Source organism: Pipistrellus hanaki (genome assembly GCF_964339955.1).
Source record: "Pipistrellus hanaki genome assembly, chromosome: X".
In the NCBI taxonomy this organism is placed as follows: domain Eukaryota; kingdom Metazoa; phylum Chordata; class Mammalia; order Chiroptera; family Vespertilionidae; genus Pipistrellus; species Pipistrellus hanaki.
The window spans coordinates 101,701,279-101,727,545 of NC_140524.1; the positions used below are offsets into that span (position 1 = coordinate 101,701,279).

The 26,267-nt window shown below is 41.3% G+C and overlaps 1 protein-coding gene across 3 annotated transcripts in view; it reads left to right on the forward strand.

The window, feature by feature from the left end:
* The window catches only part of ARHGAP6 (Rho GTPase activating protein 6), a 468,278-nt gene that overhangs the window by 409,999 nt on the left and 32,012 nt on the right, over positions 1 to 26,267 (forward strand). For all 3 annotated transcript variants that reach the window (XM_084869821.1, XM_084869822.1, XM_084869823.1), the window contains exons 4-9: positions 749 to 1,005; positions 3,249 to 3,444; positions 10,325 to 10,380; positions 13,355 to 13,505; positions 14,530 to 14,678; positions 21,995 to 22,174. In XM_084869821.1, the coding sequence (XP_084725947.1) occupies positions 749 to 1,005; positions 3,249 to 3,444; positions 10,325 to 10,380; positions 13,355 to 13,505; positions 14,530 to 14,678; positions 21,995 to 22,174 (989 nt within the window). The remainder of the gene's footprint in view (positions 1 to 748; positions 1,006 to 3,248; positions 3,445 to 10,324; positions 10,381 to 13,354; positions 13,506 to 14,529; positions 14,679 to 21,994; positions 22,175 to 26,267) is intronic.

Consider the following 26,267-nt stretch of genomic DNA (forward strand, 5'->3'; position numbering starts at 1 on the left):
GGGCAAGCAACACCATGAAAAAAGAGCAGACTTCTTTCCAAGCTGCTCCTCTGCCTCTCAGATTATCATGTCATGTGATAGCTCTTTCACTGGGAACTTCAGAGTATATCTACCTAATTGAATTTGTCTTTGCTTCATGCATTTCTCTATTCTAGCCCATAATGGGCACTATTGCATTTATTTACATATCTGACTCTGCACTCTGCCACTCCACTCTCAGAACCTTCCAGGAGCAAGGACTGGACCCACCTTTCATAAGCTTTGTACTCCCCATTGTATAATTTGATATGGCACATAATAGGTATTCAATAAGTGCCTGTAGAATGAATGTATCAATGCAGAGTCTTACCATGCCTTGTAACCTTTAGGGGTTCTTGAGACATAGAAATTGAGGGCTTACTCTTTGTAAAACTGGGTCCTCATGAGGATAAACTATTAATGTACATTTTATCAGAAATATCACATTTCTCTATAAAGGCATTTCCTTTCAAACATACTTGAGATATGTGGAGAAAAACCAGAGGCTGAGAATTCTAAAGCCTATAATAGTTATACACACTAGCTTTCTTTATTGAAACAGAAACTTTGGCACTCTGATAAACACCAAAGGCATCTTCTTATTTGGATTGAGCCATCAGTTCTTCCGAAAACAGCCATTTCAATATGTCTGCCCTGAGGTCTAATGCATCAGTGAGTCTCCACTGGTCCAGTCTTTCTCTGAAAATGAATGTTTGTCTTTTGGTTCCAGAATTCACCCCACAGGCATTCGGAATGCCCTTATCCCAAGTCATTGCAAATGACCGGGCCTATAAACTCAAGCAGGACTTACAGAGGGACGAACAAAAAGATGCATCTGATTTTGTTGCCTCCCTCCTCCCATTTGGAAGTAAAAGACAAAACAAAGAACTGTCAAGCAGTAACTCATCTCTCAGCTCCACTTCGGAAACACCAAATGAGTCGACTTCGCCAAACACCCCGGAACCAGCTCCTCGGGCCAGGAGGAGGGTGAGTTGTTCAGTATTTTCTCCATAGCCAATGCTAGGACAGCCAAAGGTGTATAAGGTTATTTTTTGAGACTTTGCTCATGCAAAAACTGAAAATGTCATTTGTGTCCAGGTATGTCAACAACTCCGTTTAGGGAGAATTTAAACTGGCTCTCTGGCACCTGGCATCCCCTCAAAGCCTTTCCCTCATCCCTCTCAAAGCCCTTGGGTACCCCTCCTTGTTTACACACATGTCCTGTGATATCCCAAACATTCTACATCACCATTGATCCTGGTCTATTGCAATCTTCTGTTGTCTTAGGAGACTCTCCCATCAGACCATGAGGCTGGGAGGCAGGGCTAGATGTTTTTGTTAATCTCTTCATCTTCAACTGATAACCGTGCCTGGCCCAGTGAATTGCTGCTGGTCTTCATAAACAATATTTTTTCTGGAATTTTTTTTCTCAGACATAACCAAATATATATGTAAGCAATACTGACACGTTACCATTTATTTAGTGAGTGCTAGGTCTAGGCCCTATACTATCATTTGGCATTTCAAACTTCACATTTCTCCCAGAAAGCTGAGTTTTCAGGAAAGCTGGTTGTTGACTGGCTGAGTCCATTGATAAACATTTCTAAAACTTCCTAGGTCACTGGGAGCACTTCTCTCCCTCTTCTCTCACCTGGAGGCTCCCAATTTTTGTCACCTCCAGCCTTTGACTAATGCCCGAGGTCAGTGGTCGGCAAACTGCGGCTCGAGAGCCACATGAGGCTTGAGAGCCACAGTTTGCCAACCACTGCCCTAGTTAAAACCCCAGATACTTCTCACTTGAAATCCTTATTTCTCCATCAGCTCCCAACATTCAGGACCTCTCTGAGATAGAGGCACACTCAAGCCACTGCTATTTTTCAGAGCTTTGGCTATGTGTAAAAATGAAGAAATGACAGCCTTTGAATTTGTATGATGGAATTGTTCTTCCAATTTGTCATTGTCCCTCAGACTATCTGTCTAAACCCATAGATGGCAACGACAACAAGACTCTACATTATAGTTTTCTGGGACCTTAGGCCCATGCAATTGGCCTCTAAAATGTGCTCTCCTCTGTCTACACCTTCCCAGGACACCAGCAGCCAACTTCTTCCTCTACACTTCATCAAAGGATGGGACTACACAGATATGGCTGGTGCCCTGTTCCCTTCCCCTTGGCCTTCACTATTCCTAGCAAGCTGGCCTTCTTCTTACCTGCCAGCACCTCATCCCTTCGCTGAGGGCTTTCTCTGATGGCCAGAGGAGCCCACCCACACAGTTGACAAGCTGCAAGGACTGAGTGAGGCATTAACATCACCTCCCTGCCCCTACCAAAAGCTACTCTTTTTAAAATATATATATTTTTTATTGATTTCAGAGAGGACAGGAGAGAGAGAGAGAGAGAGAGAGAGAGAGAGAGAGAGAGAGAGAGAGAGAGAAGTATCAATGATGAGAGAGAATGATTGATTGGCTGCCTCTGTCACACACACACACCCCCCCCCCCCCCGGGATCGAGCCTGCAACCTGGGCATGTGCCCTTGACTGGAATGAAACTCAGTACCCTTCAATCCACAGGCCAACACTCTATCCACTGAGCCAAACCAGCTAAGGCCAGAAGCTACTCTTAATTGATGACTCTTGAGACTTAGAGTATAAATACCTCAGCTCCATCACACCTTTACAGGGCTAGCTCAGAGGTGTTTGATCCACACTGTCTCCCAGAGGCCCCCATGCAACTGGACTCCGGCTTCCCATGGTGGTCACAGGCTAGATGAGGCTCCCTCCAGTGGCTGCTCTCCCTTCCCCACTAGCCTGTAGGTGTCTGCTGGGACCATGTCCCTGAGAAAGCGCTTTGCGCTGCTTCTGGAGGAAAACAAACTCAGACTGTTTTATTTGTTTATTCACAAGATTTCTCTCACTACCTCATTCATTGAGTATGCAATGTTTTCTTGTTTTAAGGAACAAAGTGGTTGCATTAAAATATTTTAATTATATGTTTGCCCTCTTGTCTTTCATTTGGAAAATCTTGTCTATTGTTGAAATTGTCTTCTAACTTTTTCAAAAGATGTTTGTTTTTCCCCTCTCAATATACAAACAGCACAATTAAATCAAGCAGTATTATTTCAAGAGTGATAAAGAATTATAGGCAAAAGTATTCCTGGATGGCCTCTGGGGGAAGCTGTTTGTATCTTCTCTGTCTGCACTCTTCGCTCATGTCTGTGTGTGATTTGCAGGGGGCAATGTCAGTGGACTCCATCACAGATCTGGATGACAATCAGTCTCGACTCCTAGAAGCTTTACAACTTTCCTTGCCTGCAGAAGCTCAAAGCAAAAAAGAAAAAGCAAGAGATAAGAAACTCAGTCTGAATCCCATTTACAGACAGGTTCCCAGGCTGGTGGACAGCTGCTGTCAACATCTAGAAAAACATGGTAAGCAGACTTATCTGTTAGTACTAAAGACTTTCATCAACTCAGGCATCATTTACTTAAGCACCCAGTTTAATTCTGTGTTCATTTGATCAAACTCTGGGCCAAAGTTTCCTTTGTGAAGATAGTTTATGGCCCTAGCCAGTTTGGCTCAGTGGATAGAGTGTTGGCCTGTGGACCGAAGGATCCTGGTTTCGATTCTGGTCAAGGACACATACCTCTGTTGCAGGTTCCTCCCCAGCCCAGGATTTGATCAGGGTGCGTGCAGGAGGCAACCAATCAATGTGTTTCTCTCACACCGATATTCTTCTCTGTTTCTCCCTCTCTCTTCCGCTCTCTCTAAAAATAAATGGAAAAATATCCTCGGGTAAGGATTAAAAAAAAAGATAGCTTATGGATGTGTTTGCTTAAGAGATTCCTGGGCTAACCAAGATTTGGGGAGGGGGAGCATCTACTTGATGGCATTCAGACTGACTAGACCCAAGAGTCTTAAAAAGTAACCCTTGAGGCCAAACAATTTAGGGGAGGGCAAGAGAGGCTGGACTAGATCTGTCCCCAGGGCCCCTTCAAACAAAGAAGACACACTTTTATCTTTTGTTACACATTGAAGTCACTCAAAGGTTCCCTTTAAAAAATAAGAGTCCAGCTTCTTTAAAAAAAAAAAAAGATTTGAAAACCATTTCCTGCAAGAATAGAAAATACATAGTTTTTGACAACAGGTTCCTATATCGCTATCTGCAGGAAGGGTGTCCACTTAAAATTTCTTCACAATGACCCCTTTGGCAACTCAGTTCCACACAGTATATTGACTTAAATACTGAAATTTAGACTTGGCTCACCAAACGGCCATTTTTTCATAATCTAAATGTGTTGGCTATATAGTGTTAGGATGCATTTTATGGACAGAAGTAAAGTTTTTAACTGCTTCTTTACTATAAAACAGTATGCTTATTGTAATAAAGGAAAAAAGGAAGGAAAGCAAAGAAAAATGTAGACATCACTACTGTTTACATGCTCATTTCTTTCTCATAAAACTGGGACTTCATTAAAATGATTAAGATCATAGATAAATCTCTTCGAATCATTATATATGAAAATCACTTGATAACATATGAGTGTCTTAATCATTTAATTAATTATATTGAAATTATATTTGTTTATACAAAATATTAATCTATGGGTCGGTGTACATGTGTGTGTATGTGTTTATCTCTCTCTTCTTGGAAGATAAACTGGAGTTCAAGAGAAAGGTCGCAGTCATTTTGAATTAAAAAACACTTAGTATCATGCTGAGCACAATGTTCAATGAATCTTATTTGAACAGAATTGTTTTTTAAAATAGCTTAACAACTAAAGAGTAAAATACTATGAATAGGTCAACTCAGTCCCAGTTTCACTGTGAGGTAGAAAAAGACATTTACTTTTATAACTAGAATTTTCATGATAAAGTATATAGAGAGTGAACTGTAAATATTTCTGAATGTTCTAAACAAGAAAATGCCACTTCAACCATGCAGGATTCCAGAGCCAGGTTGAGTAATTGCTTTTGTGAAAGAAAACTCGGTATATCTTATTTTCTTTTTGAAAATCAATTCTAGCATGTAAACTAGCATTTCCTCTAAGCTTATTTGAAAACAGGGCAATTCTCTTTCCTTTTGAGAATAATTAAAGGAAAGAAGATAAGCTGGTGATCTCGAAGGCCCCCAGTTCTGTTCTGGGTTTCCATGGTGTTTGGACCAAATGGCTCCTGGACAATAAGAGTCACATGATCTCACTCATCTAGGGGAAATGGTGAACAACATAGACTGATGAATAAGAACAGACCCAGAGAGAAGGAGCCATGGGTCAGACTGTTGGACCTCAGAGGGAAGGTGGGGATAAAAGGGAGAGATCAACCACAGGACTTATGTGCACGCATATGAGCCTAACCAGTGGTTGAGGACAATAGGGGGGTGGAGCATGAGTTGGGGGGGGGGGGATTGGAATGCTGGGTTGAGGACAAATATGTGATACCTTAATCAATAAAGAAATTTTAAAAAAACTAAAATACTATACAATTGAAAATACATATTATATTGTTATATCAAGAATGCCAAATATATTAAAAAAAAGAGTCACATTCAAAATCAAACAGATATTAATCTTGTTCACTTTAAACCAATAAATAAAAAGCAAACTTCAGAAAACAATTCTTTCATAAGGCTTTGTTTGCCAGTTTTTGAAATGGGTAGCAAGAGTTTGATTCACGTTAGCCTTATCAAACATTTATCAATGATCTTTTTGTTGTCTCCAAAATGGGTCTAGACCAGTAGTTGGCAAACTCATGAGTCCACAGAGCCAAATATCAACAGGACAACGACTGAAATTTCTTTAGAGAGCCACATTTTTTAAACTTAAACTTCTTCTAACGCCACTTCTTCAAAAATAGACTCGCCCAGGCCGTGGTATTTTGTGGAAGAGCCACACTCAAGGGAACAACGAGCCGCATGTGGCTCCGGAGCCGCAGTTTGCCGACCACAGCTCTAGACAATTAGCTAGACTCCATCTATATGTGTGTGCACCATCCTTCCCCACTTATATTTCATCCCAATGCTTTCTGTACCAATCGGGTCAAAATTCCTTAACCTTCCCCAATTCTCCAGAAGTATACATGAAAAAAAGAGACACTAAACATCCATTTTATACCTCCTACATGACACCTCTATCGGGGATCATGTTGGAAACCAGGGCCTGTGTCCTGACCAGGAATCGAACAGGTGACCTTTTGGTGCATAGGATGACACCCCACCAACTGAACACACTGGTCAGGGACAGAATTCTATTTTCTCATCTGAACAATGAGCATAAGTATCTGCCTCAAAAGTTACACAGTGATTCAAGATTAGCTAATGCATATAAACTACTTAGAACAGCGGTCACAAACCTTTCAGGCCTCATGGACCACCAGTGGTCCAAGGACTACTGGGTGGTGACCACTGACTTAGAATATATCTGTCATCAACTATTATGTTAAAGGAAATATGCCCTCACTGAACTGAGAGAGTCTTCTTGTGCAAAATGAAAAATGTTAATATAATAGTTGGTTTCAGCAATTGTACTTTTGGTGAAACCAACTATTGGAGAGTCACACCCTGTGATATTTCTTGGGATGTAGGCCAGTTTGAGGGTGGGGCCTCCTGCTGATTATGCCTGCCCTCCTTACTCAAGTTCCCCAGGCCTGACATTCAGGTGCTCTGGATCTAGTTTTCATTTCACTTTCTGCTAAAAGGGAGAGAAAGGTGATCATGTCCATTTCTGGGGCAGGGCACAGTGAAGTCACGTTTCTTTGCCAGATTCTATGCCTTTTTCTAGGTACACCTGTTTTACCAGTGACTGTCTGAAGTCAAGGTCATTGAACGCCTACACTGTATCTTCTTCTTGAGGAAAATCACTGTGAGGCTTATTCAGCATTGGCTGTCTGAATGCTGTTATTTGCTATCCCTAAAAAAAGTAAATAAATAAGTACTTTTTAAACTTAAAATAATAGTCTATTGAGATACATAGTAATTATAATAATTGATCACTAAGTAGCTATTTTCTAAATCATAGTCATTTTTTTATCGAGTGGAAAAGTACTATAATTGAGAAAAGCATGTAATAGAAATGGACATTTCTGAACAGCCTGGAGGAATTCAGCCAAATGAAGAATCTTGTCTGTGTAGAAAATGCCCTTATGTGATATCTCACCTATGTGGAAATTTCAACTATCTGAAAACCATCAGAAAATCAGAAAATAAATATGGCCAAAAGTACAATTGCTGAGACCAACTATTATATTAATGTTTTTCATTTTGCACAAAAAGACTCTCTCAGTTCAGTGAGGGCATATTTCCTTTAACATAATAGTTGATGACAGATATATTCTAAGTCAGCGGTCACCACCCGGTGGTCCCCGGACCACTCGTGGTCCATGAGGCCTGAAAGGTTTGTGACCGCTGTTCTAAGTAGTTTATATGCATCAGCTAATCTTGAATCACTGTGTAACTTTTGAGGCAGATACTTATGCTCATCTTTCAAATGAAAAAATACAATTCTGTCCCTGACCAGTGTGTCTCAGTTGGTGGGGTGTCATCCCATGCACCACAAGGTCACCTGTTTGATTCCCGGTCAGGGCACAGGCCCTGGCTTCCAACATGGTCCCCGATAGAGGGATCGTGCAGGAGGCAGCAAATGGATGTTTAGCTTTCACATTAATATTTTTCTGTCTCCCCCTCCCTTCCTCTGTTTCTAAAAATCAATTTAAATATTTTAAAAAAGAAATATAATTCTGACCTGGCTGGCATGGCTCAGTAGTTGAGCGTCAACCTATGAACCAGGAGGTCACAATTCGATTCCCAGTCAAGGCACAAGCCTGGGTTGTGGGCTTAATCCCCAGTGGGGGAGGGGGAGCGCGCAGAAGGCAGCTGATCGATGATTCTCTCATCATTGATGTTTCTATCTCTCTCTCCTGCTTTCCTCTTTGAAATCAATAAAAATATATTTTAAAAAGAAATATAACTCTGAATTTTATTTTAATATCTTGATTATCCTGTTTTCAAGCTCCCAGAGAGGTAGAAGCAATGGATTAGGCGAGGCTAGACTCGGTTCTGAGGCAGACACATTGATGACAGAAACAAGAGGGCAAGGAAGTCTTTTGAAAATAGATGCAAAGCAAAATCCCACCCAAGAGCAAAGTGCCAAGATAATGAGCCCCTCTCTCACCACAATCCACGCAAGCTAGCCTGGATACTCTCATTAGGCAGAGCAGTGGGATATTTATGGATGTTATCGTTCCTAACTGAAGATCCTTGGAAAACCAAACAAAAAGCCTTGTGCTTAATACATAATGTGGCAAGACCATAAAAGAAATATACAAAATATTGTACTAGTCAGAACTGTTTTAGTGGAGAGAGGAACCTCAATAACACTAGATTAAACAAAGTTCCTCCCCCCTTCAAAAGAAAATCCTATTACTTAGTGAAAGTCTGAGTATTATATACAAGTTCAGGCACAGCTGCTGACTATAATTTTAAATTTTAGGTTAAATGTTATATTTTATTTCTTTTTTTATATATAGAGGATGGGAGAGGGATAGAGAGATAGAAACATCAATGAGAGAGAAACATCGATTAGCTGCCTCCTGCATACCCCCTACTGGGGATGTACACGCAACCAAGGTACATGCCCTTGACTGGAATCAAACCTGGGACCTTTCAGTCTGCAGGCTGATGCTCTATCCACTGAGCCAAACCAGTTAGGGCTATATTTTATTTCTTCAAAATATATTTTTATTAGTTTCAGAGAGGAAGCGAGGAGTAAGAGATAGAAACATCAATGATGAGAGAAAATCATGGATCGGCTGCCTCCTGCACACCCCCTCCTGGGGATCGAGCCTGCAACCCAGGCATGTGCCCTTGACTAGAAACAAACTGGGGACCCTTTAGTTAACAAGCCGATGCTGTATCCACTGAGCCAAACCTGCTAGGGCCATACATAATACCTCTTGTGAAGTATTTTTGCCCCAAAATCAAACAGAATCAGAGGAGCTCTGCCTCTAAATATGTCTTCAGAGGAAATAAAGGGGAAAGAGGAACATACTAATGACACTACGAGTGTCCAGGTGGTGGGTAAGTCTACAAAGGGAAAGCAATGCTATTTCTTCATGGAACCAATTAGGAGAAAAAAACACAGGCAGAGAGGGGAACTCATACATTGAGAGACTAAAAGGCATATCGATCTATCATATGTGAACCTTATGTGAATGTTGATCGGAAATAAGCAACTATTGTTGAAATGTCTCACATGTGACAGTGATAACACTTGTTTGTTTTAAGAGAGCTAATTGTTTAAGAGCAGTCTCTCAACCTCCACTATAACCCCTCTTCTAAGACATGATCCTAAGAAAATTAGAAATGTGAACCGAGACCTATGAACATTTGTTCATAATAGGGCCATTTATAATGCAAAACAAGTGCATATGTGTTGGGGGACCTTATTGCCAATCAGAGGGGAATATGAAGAGAATTGTGGCATATTCATACTATAAAGTATTTGCATGCATTTTAAATGGCATTTGCAAGGAATTTTTACTGGCATAAAAATCTTATAGCATAATATGGACTGAAAACGGTTGCATGCTCTCTCTTTCTTGCTCTCTCTCTCTTTCTTTATCTCTCTCCCTCTGTCTCCCTCTCTATCTCTTTCCCTCCCTTTCCCTCCCTCTCTCCCTCCATATATACAGGGTTGGGCAAAAGTAGACTTACAGTTATGAATATGTGAAAGTTTATTCTTGCATTATTATTTATTAATTATTATTTATTTGCATTACAACTGTAAACCTATGTTTGCCCACCCTGTATATATGGAGAAATGGCTGGATAAAAAGAAACCAAAATATTAAGAGCAATTATTTCTGTATCAGGTATTTTTGAAGTATATTATTTTTTACATTTTTCTGCCTTTTATAGATTTTCTTTAATAAGTACATGTTTTATTTATGATCAGTAAAACAAGAACTATCTTTTAAATATTGATAAAGAGCTAAAAATTCATATAAAATTCATGATTAAGTAATTATGCTGAATAATAAGAGAAACTGTTGTATAACTTTTCTCATATGGAAGTATGGAAGTACATACTATCACATGAAAAATTGTTTTAGCAGAAATGTTTAGCATCAAATTATCCCATTGCTTATATTGCTAACCTGTAGGTCCAGGAGAATGACAGTGGGCATATCATATCAAGTGATTATTCATTTGCGTGCTATAGCCCAGTGCTGGCCTTCTGTTCTGTTTCTATTTTGACTTTCTCCAGAGTTTCACGCCATAAGACAGGTCTGTTGATTTTGTTTGCTTCTTTGCAGGCCTCCAGACCGTGGGGATCTTTCGCGTGGGAAGCTCAAAGAAGAGAGTGAGACAAGTAAGTGAGAAGTAAAGATTATATTGTACGTTTCACTTGACTTTCAATTAAATTGCCTCATGTCAAGTTCAAGCTTTTGCAAATTCACTTCAGAATATCTTTTCTGCACCTGCCTGCCAATTATAGTATAATTGAGTCCCGAGAGGTAGAAGGCAACAGCTCAGAAGCTCAGAAAGGTTGCGATTGAGTTAAGATCAAACACTTGAAAGCAAAACGTACAGACGTGTGCCTGGTGTGTATAGCCAAGAAAAACTGGTTTAGAGATACCTTACTGAAATGGTAAAAGCAGGAGACTCAGAGGGTACCTAATCAGTAAGAGATAAGAAATAGAAAATCATTAGACTGCACCAATTTTTTACTAAAATTCAATATGAATAATGCCATTAACATTCATATAACAAGATGCTTTCAGATGACCCTAGGACCCTAATAAATATTGTAATTCTCAAAAATAAAAAAATTCTTATGAAGTTTCCATGGAACGAGGGATCCCCAATTCATTTTTCATGTGGGACTGTAGCCTTGACTTTCTTCAGCACTATGCCACATTCTGGCAGCAGAAGCTTGCTATTGGAGCTTCAGGAACAGGTTCCTCAGATCAGGCAGATGTCTGTGTTCGTGATGGCGTCATAAAAGGCAAACCATCCTTTGAGAAAAGAATTTATCTGTTGGCTAAAAAAATTTAGAATATTTTCCCTGTGTTGGTTTCAACGGAAAGGAAGAAGCAACTCAACAACTAAAAAATGAAGCCAAATCAAAATTATTTTCAGTTGAATGAAGCTGAAGAGATGTTTAGATTATTGAAACTAAGTGAGCTTGAATACCTCCTTACCTATCTTTTTTTTTTTTCAAAATAAGAGGTCTTTCAAAAGAAGGGTGTTTTCTGTTGTTTTGTTGGTTGGTTTTTATTTTTCATAGTCACACAAGAGACTGTTGGGTTCTATGTCACAACAGGACTTGCAGGAGGGAAGATAGCATCGCAATATTTCTTAGGCCTGTGCAGAACTGCAGGATGTTTCCACAAACATCTCATTCAATCTGCCCACCAGCTCTGAGTAGCCCCTTTCAATGACTTCTTTTGAGGATTTGAGAGATTAAGAAACTTAAGTCAATAATATCACACAATGTTAAATTCAAGATCATACAATTTAGACCAAGCTCTTTCCATGGTCCATTCTTTCTGCATGTGTGTGTGTTCAAAAAAAGAAATAGGGTGTGTTCGAGCCCTGGCTGATTTGGCTTACTGGTTAGAGCATCTCTCTGTGGACTGAAGGGTTGCAGGTTCGATTCCGGTCAAGAGCAGATACCTAGGTTGCAGTCTCGATCCCCGGCCCTGGTCTTGGCGCCTACGGGAGGCAATCAATTGATGTGTCTTCTCACATTGATGTTTCTCTCTGTCTCTCCCCACCTCTTCTACTCTCTCTCAAAAAATCAATGGAAAACATCCTTGGCTGAGGATTAACCACAAATAAACTAATTTAAAAAAGAAATATGATGTGTTCAAATGATCACAAGTGGGAATGGTACCAATAAAAGCCTTCTTTCTAGCTGCCTCATGCACATTAATGAACAGTTGCCTGGACAGCGGTTCAAGACAATAATGGGCATTTTCTTCAGTAAAAAGGTGGTGTCAGAAATTACTCCTCAGTTATATCTGGATCCAGCAAAAGAAAAACTGCATAGAGATTATCTGATAACAATAGAATTCGTGGTCATTTAGATGTAGATTTCAAGAATGAAAGATTCTCTAACTTACATTTCATCTTGTTATATTCCTTCTGAGCACCCTACACTCTTACTTTAGAACAATTGTCACAATATTAACAGTTAATTAATCCTTTTTGTGATGACTAGGTTATTACCAGTTTCTCTATCAGCTTGAGAGCTGGGGAAGGGTTAGGAGTTTGTCTCTTCATTCACCACCAGACTTTGAGGGCCTGGTACATAGGCAGCATGCATCACATCTTTATTAAATGGATAGGTGAACAGGTGCTTCAACACATGAACTGTTACAGAAGCTCATTGCATTGAATAGATTCATAAACTCACAATTATTTATACAGCCAAGAACAATACATAAGAAAAGTTGAGCAGTCAGTGATGAAAGTAGGGGGCAGATATATGACTCCCTTCTGGCTAGTGTGTCTTCCTGCCACTGCTGTGAATGCTAATAATGATTTAAGGCATGGAAACCTTCTGGGAACTGTTACTAAGCTACTTTGACAAATATAAGGCAGCTTTTATTTAGTTATTGTCACCTTTCAAGATTTAGTCATGCATGGCTCATCGGGTTTTAAATTTCATTGTTTGCAGAAAAACTTTGCTTTCTTGTCGAGTACTTTGGTAAAATGTCAAAATTCTAATGTGGTAGTAATGCTGATATGCAAAACTGCTGTATGATGGATTCATTCCTTCCTCCCACAATTATAGTTGACCTAACCCCTTATCTTTTCCTCCCAACTTCTGGATATCATTATCAAACCCTTCTGCTAAACCCACAGATACTTCTATTTAATAATGTACTTACATGTATGTTCATGGCTGGGTTGCATAGACTCTGTAGATCAAGGCAACATGTTGTTTACATCTTCTTGGATATTAAGTTTATGCAGATCTTTTCATATCTATTGATTGATTTCAGAGAGGAAGAGGGAGAGAGAGAGATAGAAACATCAGTAATGCGAATCATTGCTCAGCTGCCTCTTACACACCCCTCCTGGGGTTCAAGCCCACAAGCTAGGCATATGCTCTTGACCAGAGTTGAACCCAGGACCCTTCAGTCCACAGGCCAACACTCTAGCCACTGAGCCAAACCAGCTAGGGCTATGCAGATTATTAAAACTAACTGAAAGAAATATCTCCTCATCTACGTAAACTTAATACCAGATGCTAAAATCACAGTGCTGCTTTTGCTGGGCACTGAAAATAGAGATATGGTGTTATGAGACTGCCACTTGAACTGTTGTCTTTCCAGTTGCGTGAGGAATTTGACCGCGGGGTTGACGTCTCTCTGGAAGAAGAGCACAGTGTTCATGATGTGGCTGCCTTACTGAAGGAGTTCCTGAGGGACATGCCAGACCCCCTTCTCACCAGGGAGCTGTACACCGCTTTCATCAACACTCTCTGTGCGTAATACAGTCATCAGTAGGAATGTGTTCCTGGATTACCCGGATGTCCAACTCACTCATCCAAGCCTTGTGCATGTGTTTCACAATACCTTTTGGTCCCTATTGATCGGCCTCTAATGAGTGGGTTATTTGGGGAATTTTCTGGGATTCACCCTGGAGAGAATTAGCAAGAAGCAAGTTGCAATAGAACAAATGGATGCAGCCAAGAATTTGGGATGCTTTCAGATGACCTTAGGACAGTAGAAAGTGCTGTGTATTGATGCTTTGAAATAATAGCAAGAGTTCAGTTTGAGTCTGTGCCTAAAAAGAAGGTTGCATTTCTTTCACAAAGAAGGAGTGAGAAAGGGTCCCAGATTGAGAAATGGGGACAGGCAATATTCCAGGGAAGGAATATGGCTTAGCCCTGTGCCAGAACTTTCCCTATGGCCACGTGCAAGCTATTGAGACAGATCCCATGGAGGAGAAAAGGAAGGTGAGGGTATGGTAAGAATAGGTTAGAGTTGAGTCAGCCTCCATACCTTTCTTCCTCCAATGCTGTGATTCAAACAGGATCACAAAAGAGAAAGAAGACACAGTCCCTGCTCTGTGTCTTAGTTATTGCTCCCCCAAAGTCTATCTCTTCTGTATTGCTCAACAGAAAAGAGTTTCAACTTCAAATTTAAAGATGTTTGCCAATTCTCAATCATTGTTAGTAAATATTAACCAAAAATGAAAGACAATAATACATGAAGTAAATGATTAGCAATGCCAGGAAAAAGGAGAAGAAAGTAAGGGAAATTACTGGCATGGATTATAATGCTTGCTCTAGATGTTACATTTCCCCGGGTCTAATGAATCTTTATATCCTTCATAGAACCTTGCTGCTAAATTGCTACATCAGCGGGAGAGGGGGTGAAGGAAATAAATGTGACCTAATAATCTCTCTCTGAAGAAAGTTGAGAGGAGGGCCCCTTCTCTGAACCTAAATAGTGTGCATTCCCCCGTTTTACTGACTGAGAGCACCTCTTTTTGCCTTGCTCAGTGTTGGAGCCAGAGGAACAACTGGGTGCCTTGCAGCTCCTCATCTACCTTTTACCTCCCTGCAACTGCGACACCCTCCACCGCCTCCTCCAGTTCCTCTCCATCGTGGCCAGGCACGCCAATGACAACGTCAGCAAAGATGGGCAAGAGGTATGCACCCTTCCTCTGCTATAGATATTGTGACTCTTCCCTGTGCTTGTTTTAAAAAGGCAAGCCATCACCCTGCTGGCATGGCTCCGTGCTTGAGTGTTGACCTATGAACCAGGAGACCATGGTTAGATTCCCAGTCAGGGCACATGCCCAGGTTGTGGGCTCGATCCCCAGTGTGGGGTGTGCAGGAGGCAGCCTGTCAATGATTCTCACTTATCGTTGATGTTTCTAGCTCTCTCTTCCTCTCCCTTCATCTTTGAAATTAATAATAAAAATATTAAAAATAAAATAAAAAGACAACCCATCAATTTGGTTAAACATTTCACCCGGAGGAAATGACTCCTCCCTTTCCCAACCCATCTATGTGGGAAGAACTAATGCAGGGTTTTGTCTGGAGCAGGGGTCTTCAAACTATGGCCCGCGGGCCACATGCGGCCCGCAGAGGAGTCTGATCCGGCCCGCCAGGTTTTTTGGGCAGTGAGCGCAGCCGAGGTGTTACAGTAGGAATTAGTAGTTCATATAGTCCGGCCCTCCAGCTCTCTGAGGGACCGTGATCTGGCCCCCACTTTAAAAAGTTTGAGGACCCCTGGTCTGGAGGGACAGTTCCTAAGTGCATTAACCACCTATATTTCAATGATGCTTCTCAATGAGGCAGTCATTTTTCATGATGATGCCTTACCTCAAGACCTCAAATTTCCATTTGTGTGAAGCAGACAAACAATGAGCTATAGAGGTGCTTACAATCGTGAAAACATGGAGTAATGGAGATGAGGGGAGATTGCTGTCCTTGTAGTTCATTTGATTTGCTTCTTTAACTTGAGCTGAAATGTGATGTCACCTCTGTATTCTTCCTGTTTGTTCTTGGAGCTCCCTTCTGCCCTATAGCTAGAAGTCTACTATCTTCCTTTTGAGAGGTTCTTTCTCTCCTTAAACTAGGGGTGTCGAACTCAATCAGAGAAGGGGCCAAAATCTAAAATCCAGCCTAAATCGCGGGCCGAAAGGTTTACTGAACAGTCATAAACTGACAATGTCATAAACTGACAGCGGAGTGCAGTGATGACAGCACGGTGCGGGCCATATTGCAAGGCCTGGCGGGCTGGATTTGGCCCGCGGGCCTTGTGTTTGACACATGTGCCTTAAACCCTTCCCCCCAAATAGGGACTGGCTCAATGCAATGGAAGAGCACCCTGCTTCCAAACCAGATGGAGGAGGGACCTGAAAGCCTCCCACATCTGAGCTCTTGGGCTCTGGTTCACTTTGGTCATCCTCATATGCTTCAAAGTGTTTTTAGATGTGTGCGTTGGACAAGAGAGATGCTTGCTTCGATTTTAAGTGACCTTTTAGCAAGCGACCTATCTAATCTTCACTTTAACAGGAGACCTATTTCCCTTCTTGATACCATGCAGCCATACTTCTCCTTTCCCTTGAATCTCCAGGAGATCTCAGACCCTTCAATATGCTAACACCCGTTATAAATCAACAAGAAGGGGCCAGTGGCTTTCCACACGTCACCACAGAACTCAGCTGTGTTGTAGATTCAATCCTGTGTTTGCCCAATTTCTTTTCCCAAAGCTATGATTATATATAATTTTTTCACTTTAATCCAGAAAGGCAATTCTGCATGTCTTATCCTCATCCTTCCTTTAGGTATAAGAATGGAGCTTTCCTGAGTTAGCTATTTATCTGGATAGAAGTTATAATCAGTGAAGCTTCTGCTGGCTTCAGATTTCATAATATGGTACTGACACCCTGTTTGATCAGACACAGCTCTTTGATGGATACACTGTAATTCTCATAATTGTTAAGTAGTCATATTACCCCTCTGGGTGTCATCCTTTATCGACTATAGATATAACAGAGGCTATAGAATCACCTGCCTAATCATTGGGTAAAGACAGAGCTCTTTCTACGTTTCCAGGTGTGTCAGGGCTTCTGTGATGTCTCTTAAGTACTGTGTAAGAAGGAGAAAGTTAGGTCTCTGCTGCTTAAGGAGAAGTTGAGGAAAACAAAAAGTCCAATTGAATTCACTCTTGCTTTCTTAGAATCATTTCAGACAGTCTTTTAGTCCAAATGCTGAACAAGATTCCATTGCCCATGCCAAGGAGAAGGAGATATTCTTGGATAGGTACAAATGAAACTTAGCATGCTGAAATACTAGCAACCAAGTATGTGTCTCTTACCATGTGCTAGCTATGTACTAAGGACTTCATATATGATAGTGAATTCTTTATTACACAAGGGAGCTCTCATTGCCCCCGTGTTTCAGAAGTAAACTGAGAGTTGGAGGCATTAAGTACCTTTCCCAGTGTCCCACAGGGAACATCCACTTATGGTTATGCAGGTTGTGCATTTGTGCATTCCATAACTCTGGGGAGGTGCCATGTACCTCATAGTCAGAGTATATTTGCAGAGTGTTAGCAAGCAGAAGGCAGTAGAATATCTTGAGGAAGAGACTATTTTCTAATTTACATAAAGTTGTAATTTGATTTTGGATAGTAGTTGGTTTGGTCCTTCCCATCCCTCACTCTAGTTGAGAAAACCAAAAGTACCTCTAGACATTGCCAAGTATCTGGTGGGTGGGAGAAGAGGCAAAATCATTCCCCTTGGTAGCTTTATAACTCACATACCATGTGTTCGTGGAAAAATCTATTAACCTTCCTGAACCGAGTGGCCTTATCTGAACTTTGAGAATACAAATTCTTCAACTGGCACTGCACAATAGTTTAGAACAGTGGTCGACAATCTCATTAGTCACCAGAGCCAAATATCAACAATACAATGATTGAAATTTCTTTTGAGAGCCAAATTTTTTAAACTTAAACTTCTTCTAATGCCACTTCTTCAAAAATAGACTCGCCCAGGCCATGGTATTTTGTGGAAGAGCCACACTCAAGGGGCCAAAGAGCCTCATGTGGCTTGCGAGCCACAGTTTGCTGACCACTGGTTTAGAAGACTAATTATTTTAAGGAATGTGAAAATATCCTAGTAACAGTGAAGTTATACAGGGAATGAGAGATTCCAAGGGTTTCTAGACACTCGACCAAAACATTGAATCAAAATGAAGGATTAATTAAGAAAAATTATAGTTTCAGGAGAAATACAAGCAGAACATTGCTTCTTTGAAATGGTTATAAGACTACAGTGAGGTAGAAATTAAATTGGGAAGTATGGTCAAGAAATAAAGCTGTTTTGCCCTGGCTGGTTTGCCTCAGTGGATAGAGTGTCAGCCTGTGGACTGAAGGGTCCTGGGTTTAATTCCAGGTCAGGGCACAGGCCTGGGTTGTGGGCTCGATCCCCAGTAGGGGGTGTGCAGGTGGCAGTCGATCTATGATTCTCTCTCATCATTGATGTTTCTATCTCTCTCTTTCCCTCTCCCCTCCTCTCTGAAATCCATAAAATATATATATGTAAAAAAAAAAAAAAAAACAAAGCAGTGTTCACTTTTTTGTCTTACCTGTTCGTTAGTCTGTGTTAGATGTGTTAGCTGTTTGTTGGGTAGTTGTGATGGATTGGAACACAGAATAAAACTGAACCAGAGACTCAAAAAGCTTGGAGGCTCACACAGGCTCTGCCAGCACCTTGCTACATGACCTTGTATTTATAAAACAAAGAAAGAAGGAAAATAGAGTTGTGGTTGGGGGGAGGGGAGAGAAGAGGTTTGAGCTTCCTCCTTTATAAAATGTACATAATATTTCCTAATGGGTGCTTAAAAATTCAATGCATCATTAACCAATAAGATCACAAAGCTGTTTTAAAGAGGGACATGAGAAAAAATGTTCACTAGTCAGTCAGCGTTTTTCTTGGGAAAAATAGTGGTATTTTATCGAGTTGCGTTGTTTTTCTATCTTGTGTTTGTTTGTTTTAGTTCATTTTGTCTAGTTTGCTATTTGCTTTGCTCCTTAGGGGAAAAAATAAATTCCCGAAGTATGAAATATTTCATTTCTTCTAGAGAGAATATTGCCGGAGCATAATTGAAACCTCTTGAGCAGTGGTTTCTCAGGTTGTCCAAGAACCCTCTGGCACTAATGGGAAATGTGGTGTGAATACCCCCTTTTGTTGGTGAGAGAGTTTGAGCCTAGCCTTTCCTTTACAAATAGCCACGAGGCAAAAAGAAGTCACTAGCCACCAAAATGGAGGCAGGATTCTGACCTTTGAGGAGGTGCACGCCTCCAGGAAATGGGAGGTTGGCTTTGGAACTGCAGCGGGATCAGTGCCCTGGTCCCCACCCAGCTTGGAAGCCAGGATTTCATCTCATGCTATACCGGGTCTGCCACTCGAGTGTGACAGGGGGAAGGGTGGTGGAGAGGGCGTTCAGGGTAGAGATGAAGAGCATGGGGCTCCCTGGAGCCAAGCAAGCAGCTTCACTTCTCAGCCTCCCCAGCTCCAGGCTGCGGCTCTAGGCATCACATCCCTGTCTGTAAACAAGGGCAAAGCAGCAGCTGCCTCCCCAGCTTCTAGCAAGAAGAATTGAAAAGCTCTGGGCCCTAACTGGTTTGGCTCAGTGGATAGAGCGTCGGCCTGCGGGCTCAAGGGTCCCAGGTTCGATTCCGGTCAAGGGCATGTACCTTGGTTGCGGGCACATCCCCAGTGGGGAGTGTGTAGCTGATCGATATTTCTCTCTCATCGATGTTTCTAACTCTCTCTCCCTCTCTCTTCCTCTCTGTACAAAATCAATAAAATATAAAAAAGAAAAAAGAAAAAGCTCTGGGAAGTCCCTTGCCCAGTGACTAGACATGGTAAAATTTCACTAAAGGTGAGCTGTTCACATTAGGATTAGAATGATCTAGAGGGCCCAGCTGATATGACTCAGTGGTTGAGCATCGACCTATGAACCAGGAGGTCACAGTTAGATTCCCAGTCAGGGGACAGGCCCGGGTTGTGGGCTCGGTCCCCAGTAGGAGGCATGCAGGAGGCAGCAGATCAATGATTCGCTTTCATCATGGATGTGTCTATCTCTCTTCCCTCTCCCTCTCTCTCTGAAATCAATACAAATATATTTTTTAAAAATTGTCTAGGATGCTTATCTAGTAGAGATAGAATTTTGCCTTGAATTGGCTGGCTGATAATGAAATAAGGAACCAAACACAAGTGCACATTCTATGACCTAGACATAGCCTTATACATGCTGAGACGTGGGGAGCAGGGTGGAGGCTGCCACAAACAAGTCTCCAATTAAAAGCATAGTCAAACAGAAACAGAACAGCGCTAACAAACCACAGCAGCGTGGTCTGCAGCTGGAAGCCATGTGCAGTGTTACGGACAGATTGTGTTGCTTTCCCAGAATAGCAACAGGAGAAGGAGACAGCGGAAACAGAGCTCTGGATCCTCCTTGTGTGAAACATTCTTTTCAAAGAAAACAAAATCTGAGAGACAACTAGGAGACAGCCATTGTGTCCTGGGATCAGGGCTCTCACCAGACATCCAATGGGCTGGCACCCTGAACTTGGATTTCCCGGCCTCCAGAGCTGTGAGAAGTAAATGTATGTGGTTTAAGCCAAAAGGAAAAAGAAAAAAAAAAAAGAAAATCTTTTATTTGGTAATATTTAAAAAAAAATCAAGAAAGCTCTGCTATCACATTAATAGGGGAAAGGAACTCACTCCAAATGCTTCAGAGTTCTAGAGAGATGAGCTGGAAAATGGCACGTATTTGGCTATATCCTTCGCCATGAACTTGGAGGAAATAACATGAAAAATAAAACGAACACTTGTCAGATTTTATATCAACGAAATAAAACAAAGGGAAAAAAATAACTCAGCAGTCATACATAAAGGGCACTTTCTTAAAAACCCCAGTGTTTACCGTGTGAAAGCATTTTCCTTGGCGGCAAACCTGCAAACAGGCTCACTTTCTAAAAATAATGTCCCCATGTTCCACCCTGGGATCGCAGGCCTGGTGGCCACCACTTCAAGGCTCCTCCCCACAAGAGCGGGACACAGGCAACTTTGTCCTGGCTGTGACTCAGAACTCGAACTCTGTGCTGTGTACCCAGCTGCGACTCAAACATTGTGCAGTCCCTCTCTCCCCCCAAGCAGCACAGTCCCCATGCTTATGCAGGAATTACTGGATTTTCAATATCAACAAGAGAAATAAAAAGTTGCCTAGCCCTAGCCAGTTTGGCTCAGTGGGCAGAGCATCAGCCTGTGTAGACTAAAGGGTCCCAGATGCGATTCAGGTCAAGGGCACGTTATCTAGTTGCAGGCTCCTCCCCGGTCCAACCCTGATAGGGGCACATGCAGGAGGCAATTCATTGATGTGTTTCTCTCATCGATGTTTCACTCTGTCTCTCCCTCTCCCTTTCACCCTCTCAATCAGTGGGAAAATATCCTCAGTGAGGATTAAAAAAGAAAAAAATTGCCTAGACCACTGGTGGTCAGCCAGGGCCATTTTGCCCCACAAAGGACACGTGGCAGTGACTCCTCCCTGGCTTTGCTTGCCTTTCCTTGAGAACCCTCTGCCACACAGCCCTTCCCGAGGTGCCTTGTGATGTTGACATGTTCCTGGCTTTGCACATGGCATTGTCACCCCTGGGAAACCGCCTTCTGCCCCTCCTCTTTGGAGTGTCCCTGCAGCCTCCAGAGTTGATAACTTCATACTTTGTACTCACTACTTAGAATTTGTAAGTCTCTTTTCCCTCCAGAATGTGAACTTTTAAAATAAGGACAATGCTGTGATCCTTGTGGGAAATTTTTGTCAATAATTAGAATCCATGAAAAATGCCCGACCTGTGGTAGATGCTGAGTGGATGGAGACATGATGGATTGATAGATGAAGGGGTACATAGAGGGTGAATGGTTGAATGGATAGATAAATGGATAGATGGATATCAATATTTTTTATAATATATTTTATTGCTTTTTTACAGCGAGGAAGGGAGAGGGATAGAGAGTTAGAAACACTGAGGAGAGAGAAATATCCATCAGCTGCCTCCTGCACACTGGGGATGTCCCTGCAACCAAGGTACATGCCCTTGACTGGAATCGAACCCAGGACCTTTAAATCCGCAGGTCAACACTCTGTCCACTGAGCCAGTTAGGGATGGATATCAATATTTTTAAAGGACAGACAAGATAGAAGTTTTGTATCTTGTACCAGTTTCACAACAAATCACTTAGAGTTGTAAAACTTTACTCAGTATGCTATTGAAATGGCCACTGTGCCATGAGCTCCAATCCAAGACATGAAGCAAAAGGAAAAGGATGGCACCTCTCATCACTTCTGCCAGAGGTGATGCAGTCCTTGCAAGGAAAGAAAAAAGGAAAGGAAAGGTTCCATTGGTTATTGAGCCACTCTGTTCTTTCATTCTCTGTTCCTGTAGGTCACGGGAAACAAAATGACATCTCTGAACTTGGCCACCATATTTGGACCCAACCTGCTGCACAAGCAGAAGTCATCAGACAAAGAATTCTCCGTCCAGAGTTCGGCCCGGGCTGAGGAAAGCACGGCCATCATTGCTGTGGTGCAGAAGATGATTGAAAATTATGAAACCCTGTTCATGGTAGGTGGTCCTTCTTTGGCAAGGCATCTTGGTAAGCTGTCTATTCATCACCTCTTGGTGGCCCAGTGTAACTCACACGCACCCCCTTCTGGTCTATAGTGCTGATCACTGGATTCATTGGAAGGCATGCAGTTTCAATAGGAAAATAAATTTATAGCCTATGATATCACTGTAAGTTTGTGATTCCAGGTTTAAGCAAACATATTCAAATTATAATTTTCATTTTGTTGCACCCTAAACAATGGTCACATTCGGAGTCACTTATTCATATAACAGTATCCTTGCTCGAAATATTGACAAAACCATTCTCTTTGGAATTATATGTGACCCTCAGGAATTGATATATTCATACCATCTTCAGAGATGGCACCTCCTCAAAGGTCAATATGAACATTTTAACTCCTCCATGAAGCTTTACCTATGTTTTTTGTGTCCTTCTCATGCCACTTACCCATGTTATTTCTCTGTCTCATGAAGCACATTATTCTTCTTCTTGATGCTTATCTTAGCATTGTGCTATAGTCATTTTTTACTATTTCCCCTAATAGATTCTAAACACATTTAGAGCATGGGTTGTGCCCTTGTTATCTCTTCTCTGTATCCTCTGGACACTTTTGGAAGGCCCTTCAACTAGCAGGCACTCAATAAATATTTTTTTGATTTGTATTGAATTTCCAGTTCCTGTTTTCCTTCAGAAAACTGCACCGCTTGCTCCAACTTCCCTTGAAACATGAGAACAAATGCCAACTCTTTTCTATTTCTGTTTACCACTCATATTGCTTGTCAGAATTACAGAAATGTCTTCTATGTTTCTTCTCCCCTTTTTCCTGTCAGTGTGCAAATACTCACCATGAATCTTACCTGTTCCACCAGAACCCATTGTGTCTCTTCCAGCAACTGTTCTAGTCTCCTCTTGTGAATCCCCTCAGTATTTTGTCTATATTTTTCAAATGCCTTGCCTTAGATTTATTTCCATGCTTTGTCTTATATCAGTGATTTTTGTGCATTTGAGAGCCAGTGACTTAAAATCTTTTCCCTCTGTGTCTTACCTATGTGATCATGACTAAGCAATTCAATACTCAATAAGCATCGATTTCAGTTTTATGAAGTGGGAAAAATAAAAATATGACCTATTTCCCAAGGCAATTCTCACCATCATTTGCTATGTGAGAGTATTCTGCAAACTATAAAAGTCTATGAACCTTTTAATTAATATGTAGTGATATTCGTTAGGCTACATGAGCTGGCTCAACTCTCAGGATGCAACACACATAAATATCTTGTTGACATAAAGTTTAATCAAATGTTTGTTTGATGGCCTTACATGTCATGATTTAGGAACCCCAGCTCCATGCATTTTGAGAAACTGCGATCCTCTAAGATTTATGGGCCAAACCTAGAAGGGACATTTGTCATGCCCACTCAAATCCCATTGGCAAGAACTCACCCAAAAGCCATATTTAATTGCAAAGGAGGCTGGGAAAAGCATTCCTGCTGGATGTCCAGGAGGCACAGGAAATGGATTTCGCACAGTGAAAAGTTCTCTGAGCTAGAACAGTGCCACACTTCTCATTGAGTCTCTGAAACTCTGTTCCTATGTTGCACAGAGTCAACTCTCAAAAAAGGCGGCATTTGCCATTGACTCTATATAAATTTCACACTTCCACCAAAATCCTCCTAATTAATTACATACTTGGGTGAATCAAATGACTGAACTTATCAACCTTTGCATCAACTTTTTAAGTCACATATCATTTTGCCAAGCAGTCTTGGCATTACTTCATGCTCTCTGGATTAAAAATAATAATAATAATAATAATAATAATAATACCTCTCATCAATCTTAATTCTGTTCTCTGAATTCTGTATTCTGAGAAGAGTTCTTTATATGAAACCACTAATCACCAGGCATCTCTCTTTTCACCTCAGATACTAAAACACCTCTTCCTGGCCTCCTGGACAATACGGTGGCCACATTTTAATTGTGTCATTCCTCTCCTTCCCATTTCCTGCCACCCGGGCTACTTAAAACAGCAGAAAAGCAGCAGTTTTCCACCTTTTCCAAATCTGATCTTTGCCGCTCTCTGTAGAATTGATGTCAAGACTCTCCTGAGTGATAATTCATATATTGGTTTCCCAGTTGTGGTCTCTACTCCTCACTAAGGCCTTTTCTGGCCACCTTGTCTAAATACAGGCCCTTCCCTACCTTGTACACCTTCCTCATTTCCTCTTCCCTTTTCCTGCCTTTCCTCCTTAGCACTCACCACGACCAATACAGGATTTTACTCATTTCTCTTGTTTGTTGAGTGTCTGCCCATTAGAATATAAACTTCATGACAGGGTGACTTTTTGTCCTTTTCCATCTACTTTCTTGACTGCATTACATCTGTGCCTGGCATTTGGTAGAACAAAGAAATATTGGTTGAATTAATAAATGACTCAATGGTAGTTTTATGACATATGATTTCCATATTACTGAAGTTTACTAATAATAAAGTTTATGTATAAAAAGGTTGGGCAGGAAGGAATTAAGGATAGCTTTCTCAAAATAAGTTAACCACTAATGTAAGCATTCTTAATCTCCTTACATGGATTATGGGAATTCCAAATGAGAAAAGAGACAGTGATTACAATATAAATCTATACTTTCTATGTGACAGGGGTGATGGGTAAACTATTGTATATGAAGCCTGGGTCAGTAAAAGGAAAACTGGCTGTGGAACCTTCTGTTTGCTATAAAAGTCTTTGCTATGCATGAACTGTGTGACCTCATGTTCTCAGATTTCTATTTCTTTAGTTATCAGAGGATTGGGTTAGAATAAATGATTAACCAAGATCTCTTCTAGTTCTAAAACCTTCAGGATTCTGTGCCCTTGCACTAACTTTCCATAAAGCACAGAAGAAAATTAAACTCATCAATTCGTAGATTCTCTTGGCATATTTGGTATTTTAAAATCCTATTGGTTATACCAAAGCTGGTGGCTAGTTGGCAAAGCTGGTCTATGTGGGTGGACAAAAATGCAATGATGGATATAGCTGCTTCATTTTGTTTTGTTTTTAGGAAACTTTCAGAATTAGTACAGTAGTTCCGAGCAAGAAAGAATAAAGCTAGACTGGACCTACGAGCTAAAGGCAGTTCACAATTGTGCAGTTTCCCAGTCCTTGGAAGGGTTTATGAGCTCAGAACCAGACATCGCTTGCCATGGGCACTAGAAGGGAAGATTTATTAGAAAAGGTGCTTGTGTGTTTGTCCTTGAAGGCAGAATGTACCCTGGAGGCAGCAATTCCGCAGAACTGATGGAAGGGATATAAAAACCCACAGAGGCCTGGCAGGGATCCAGAGTTTGTTCTGAGTGTTAATAATGTCCTTCATTTCCTGATGTTTCTTCCAACTGGCCAGTATTTGAGGTAATTGGAAAGGGCAAAGAGGAATCTGGCTTTGTCCCATAGGACAGAAGAGCTGCCTAGATTCGAGAGTCCGACTAGGACAGTCTTTTGCACCAACTGTGTGCTTTTTAGGCTCCGTGTTGCAAACCCTAGAGCTGATTCTGATGGCAGCCATCTTGGGTACTTTACTGAGCATTGCCCACCAAGGCAGCAGATTGTAGTCACTATTCTCCAACCAAAGCATGCAGCAGACTCCCAAGGAAATGTGTCATATATTCAGATTCCTGGGCCAAATTCCAGAGAATCCTATTGGGTTGGGGCCCAGGAGTCTGGACTTTCTAATGAATGTCTCCAGGCCATTCTGCTACTTTTCTAATCACACTGCGGGGGGGGGGGGGGGGGGACGGCAATGGTAAAATATGTACACAGATAATAATTTAATAAAAAAATAAAATTAAAAATTTTTTTTTAAAATCATACCTCGGGAAACCACATGTGAGAAAGATGGGGGGAAGACTGTGAGCTTTGGGGTGCGCTACTGCTACCGGAATTCAAATCTCTGCTCCGGCATATATTTGCTGTGTGATCTTGGCCCCATGCTTAACTTTCCCACGACTTCATTTTCCTATTGTAAAAAGAGAAAGATGGAGCTATCTATAGGATTATTTTGAGAATTAGAAATGACATATGAAGGCACTTGGGACAA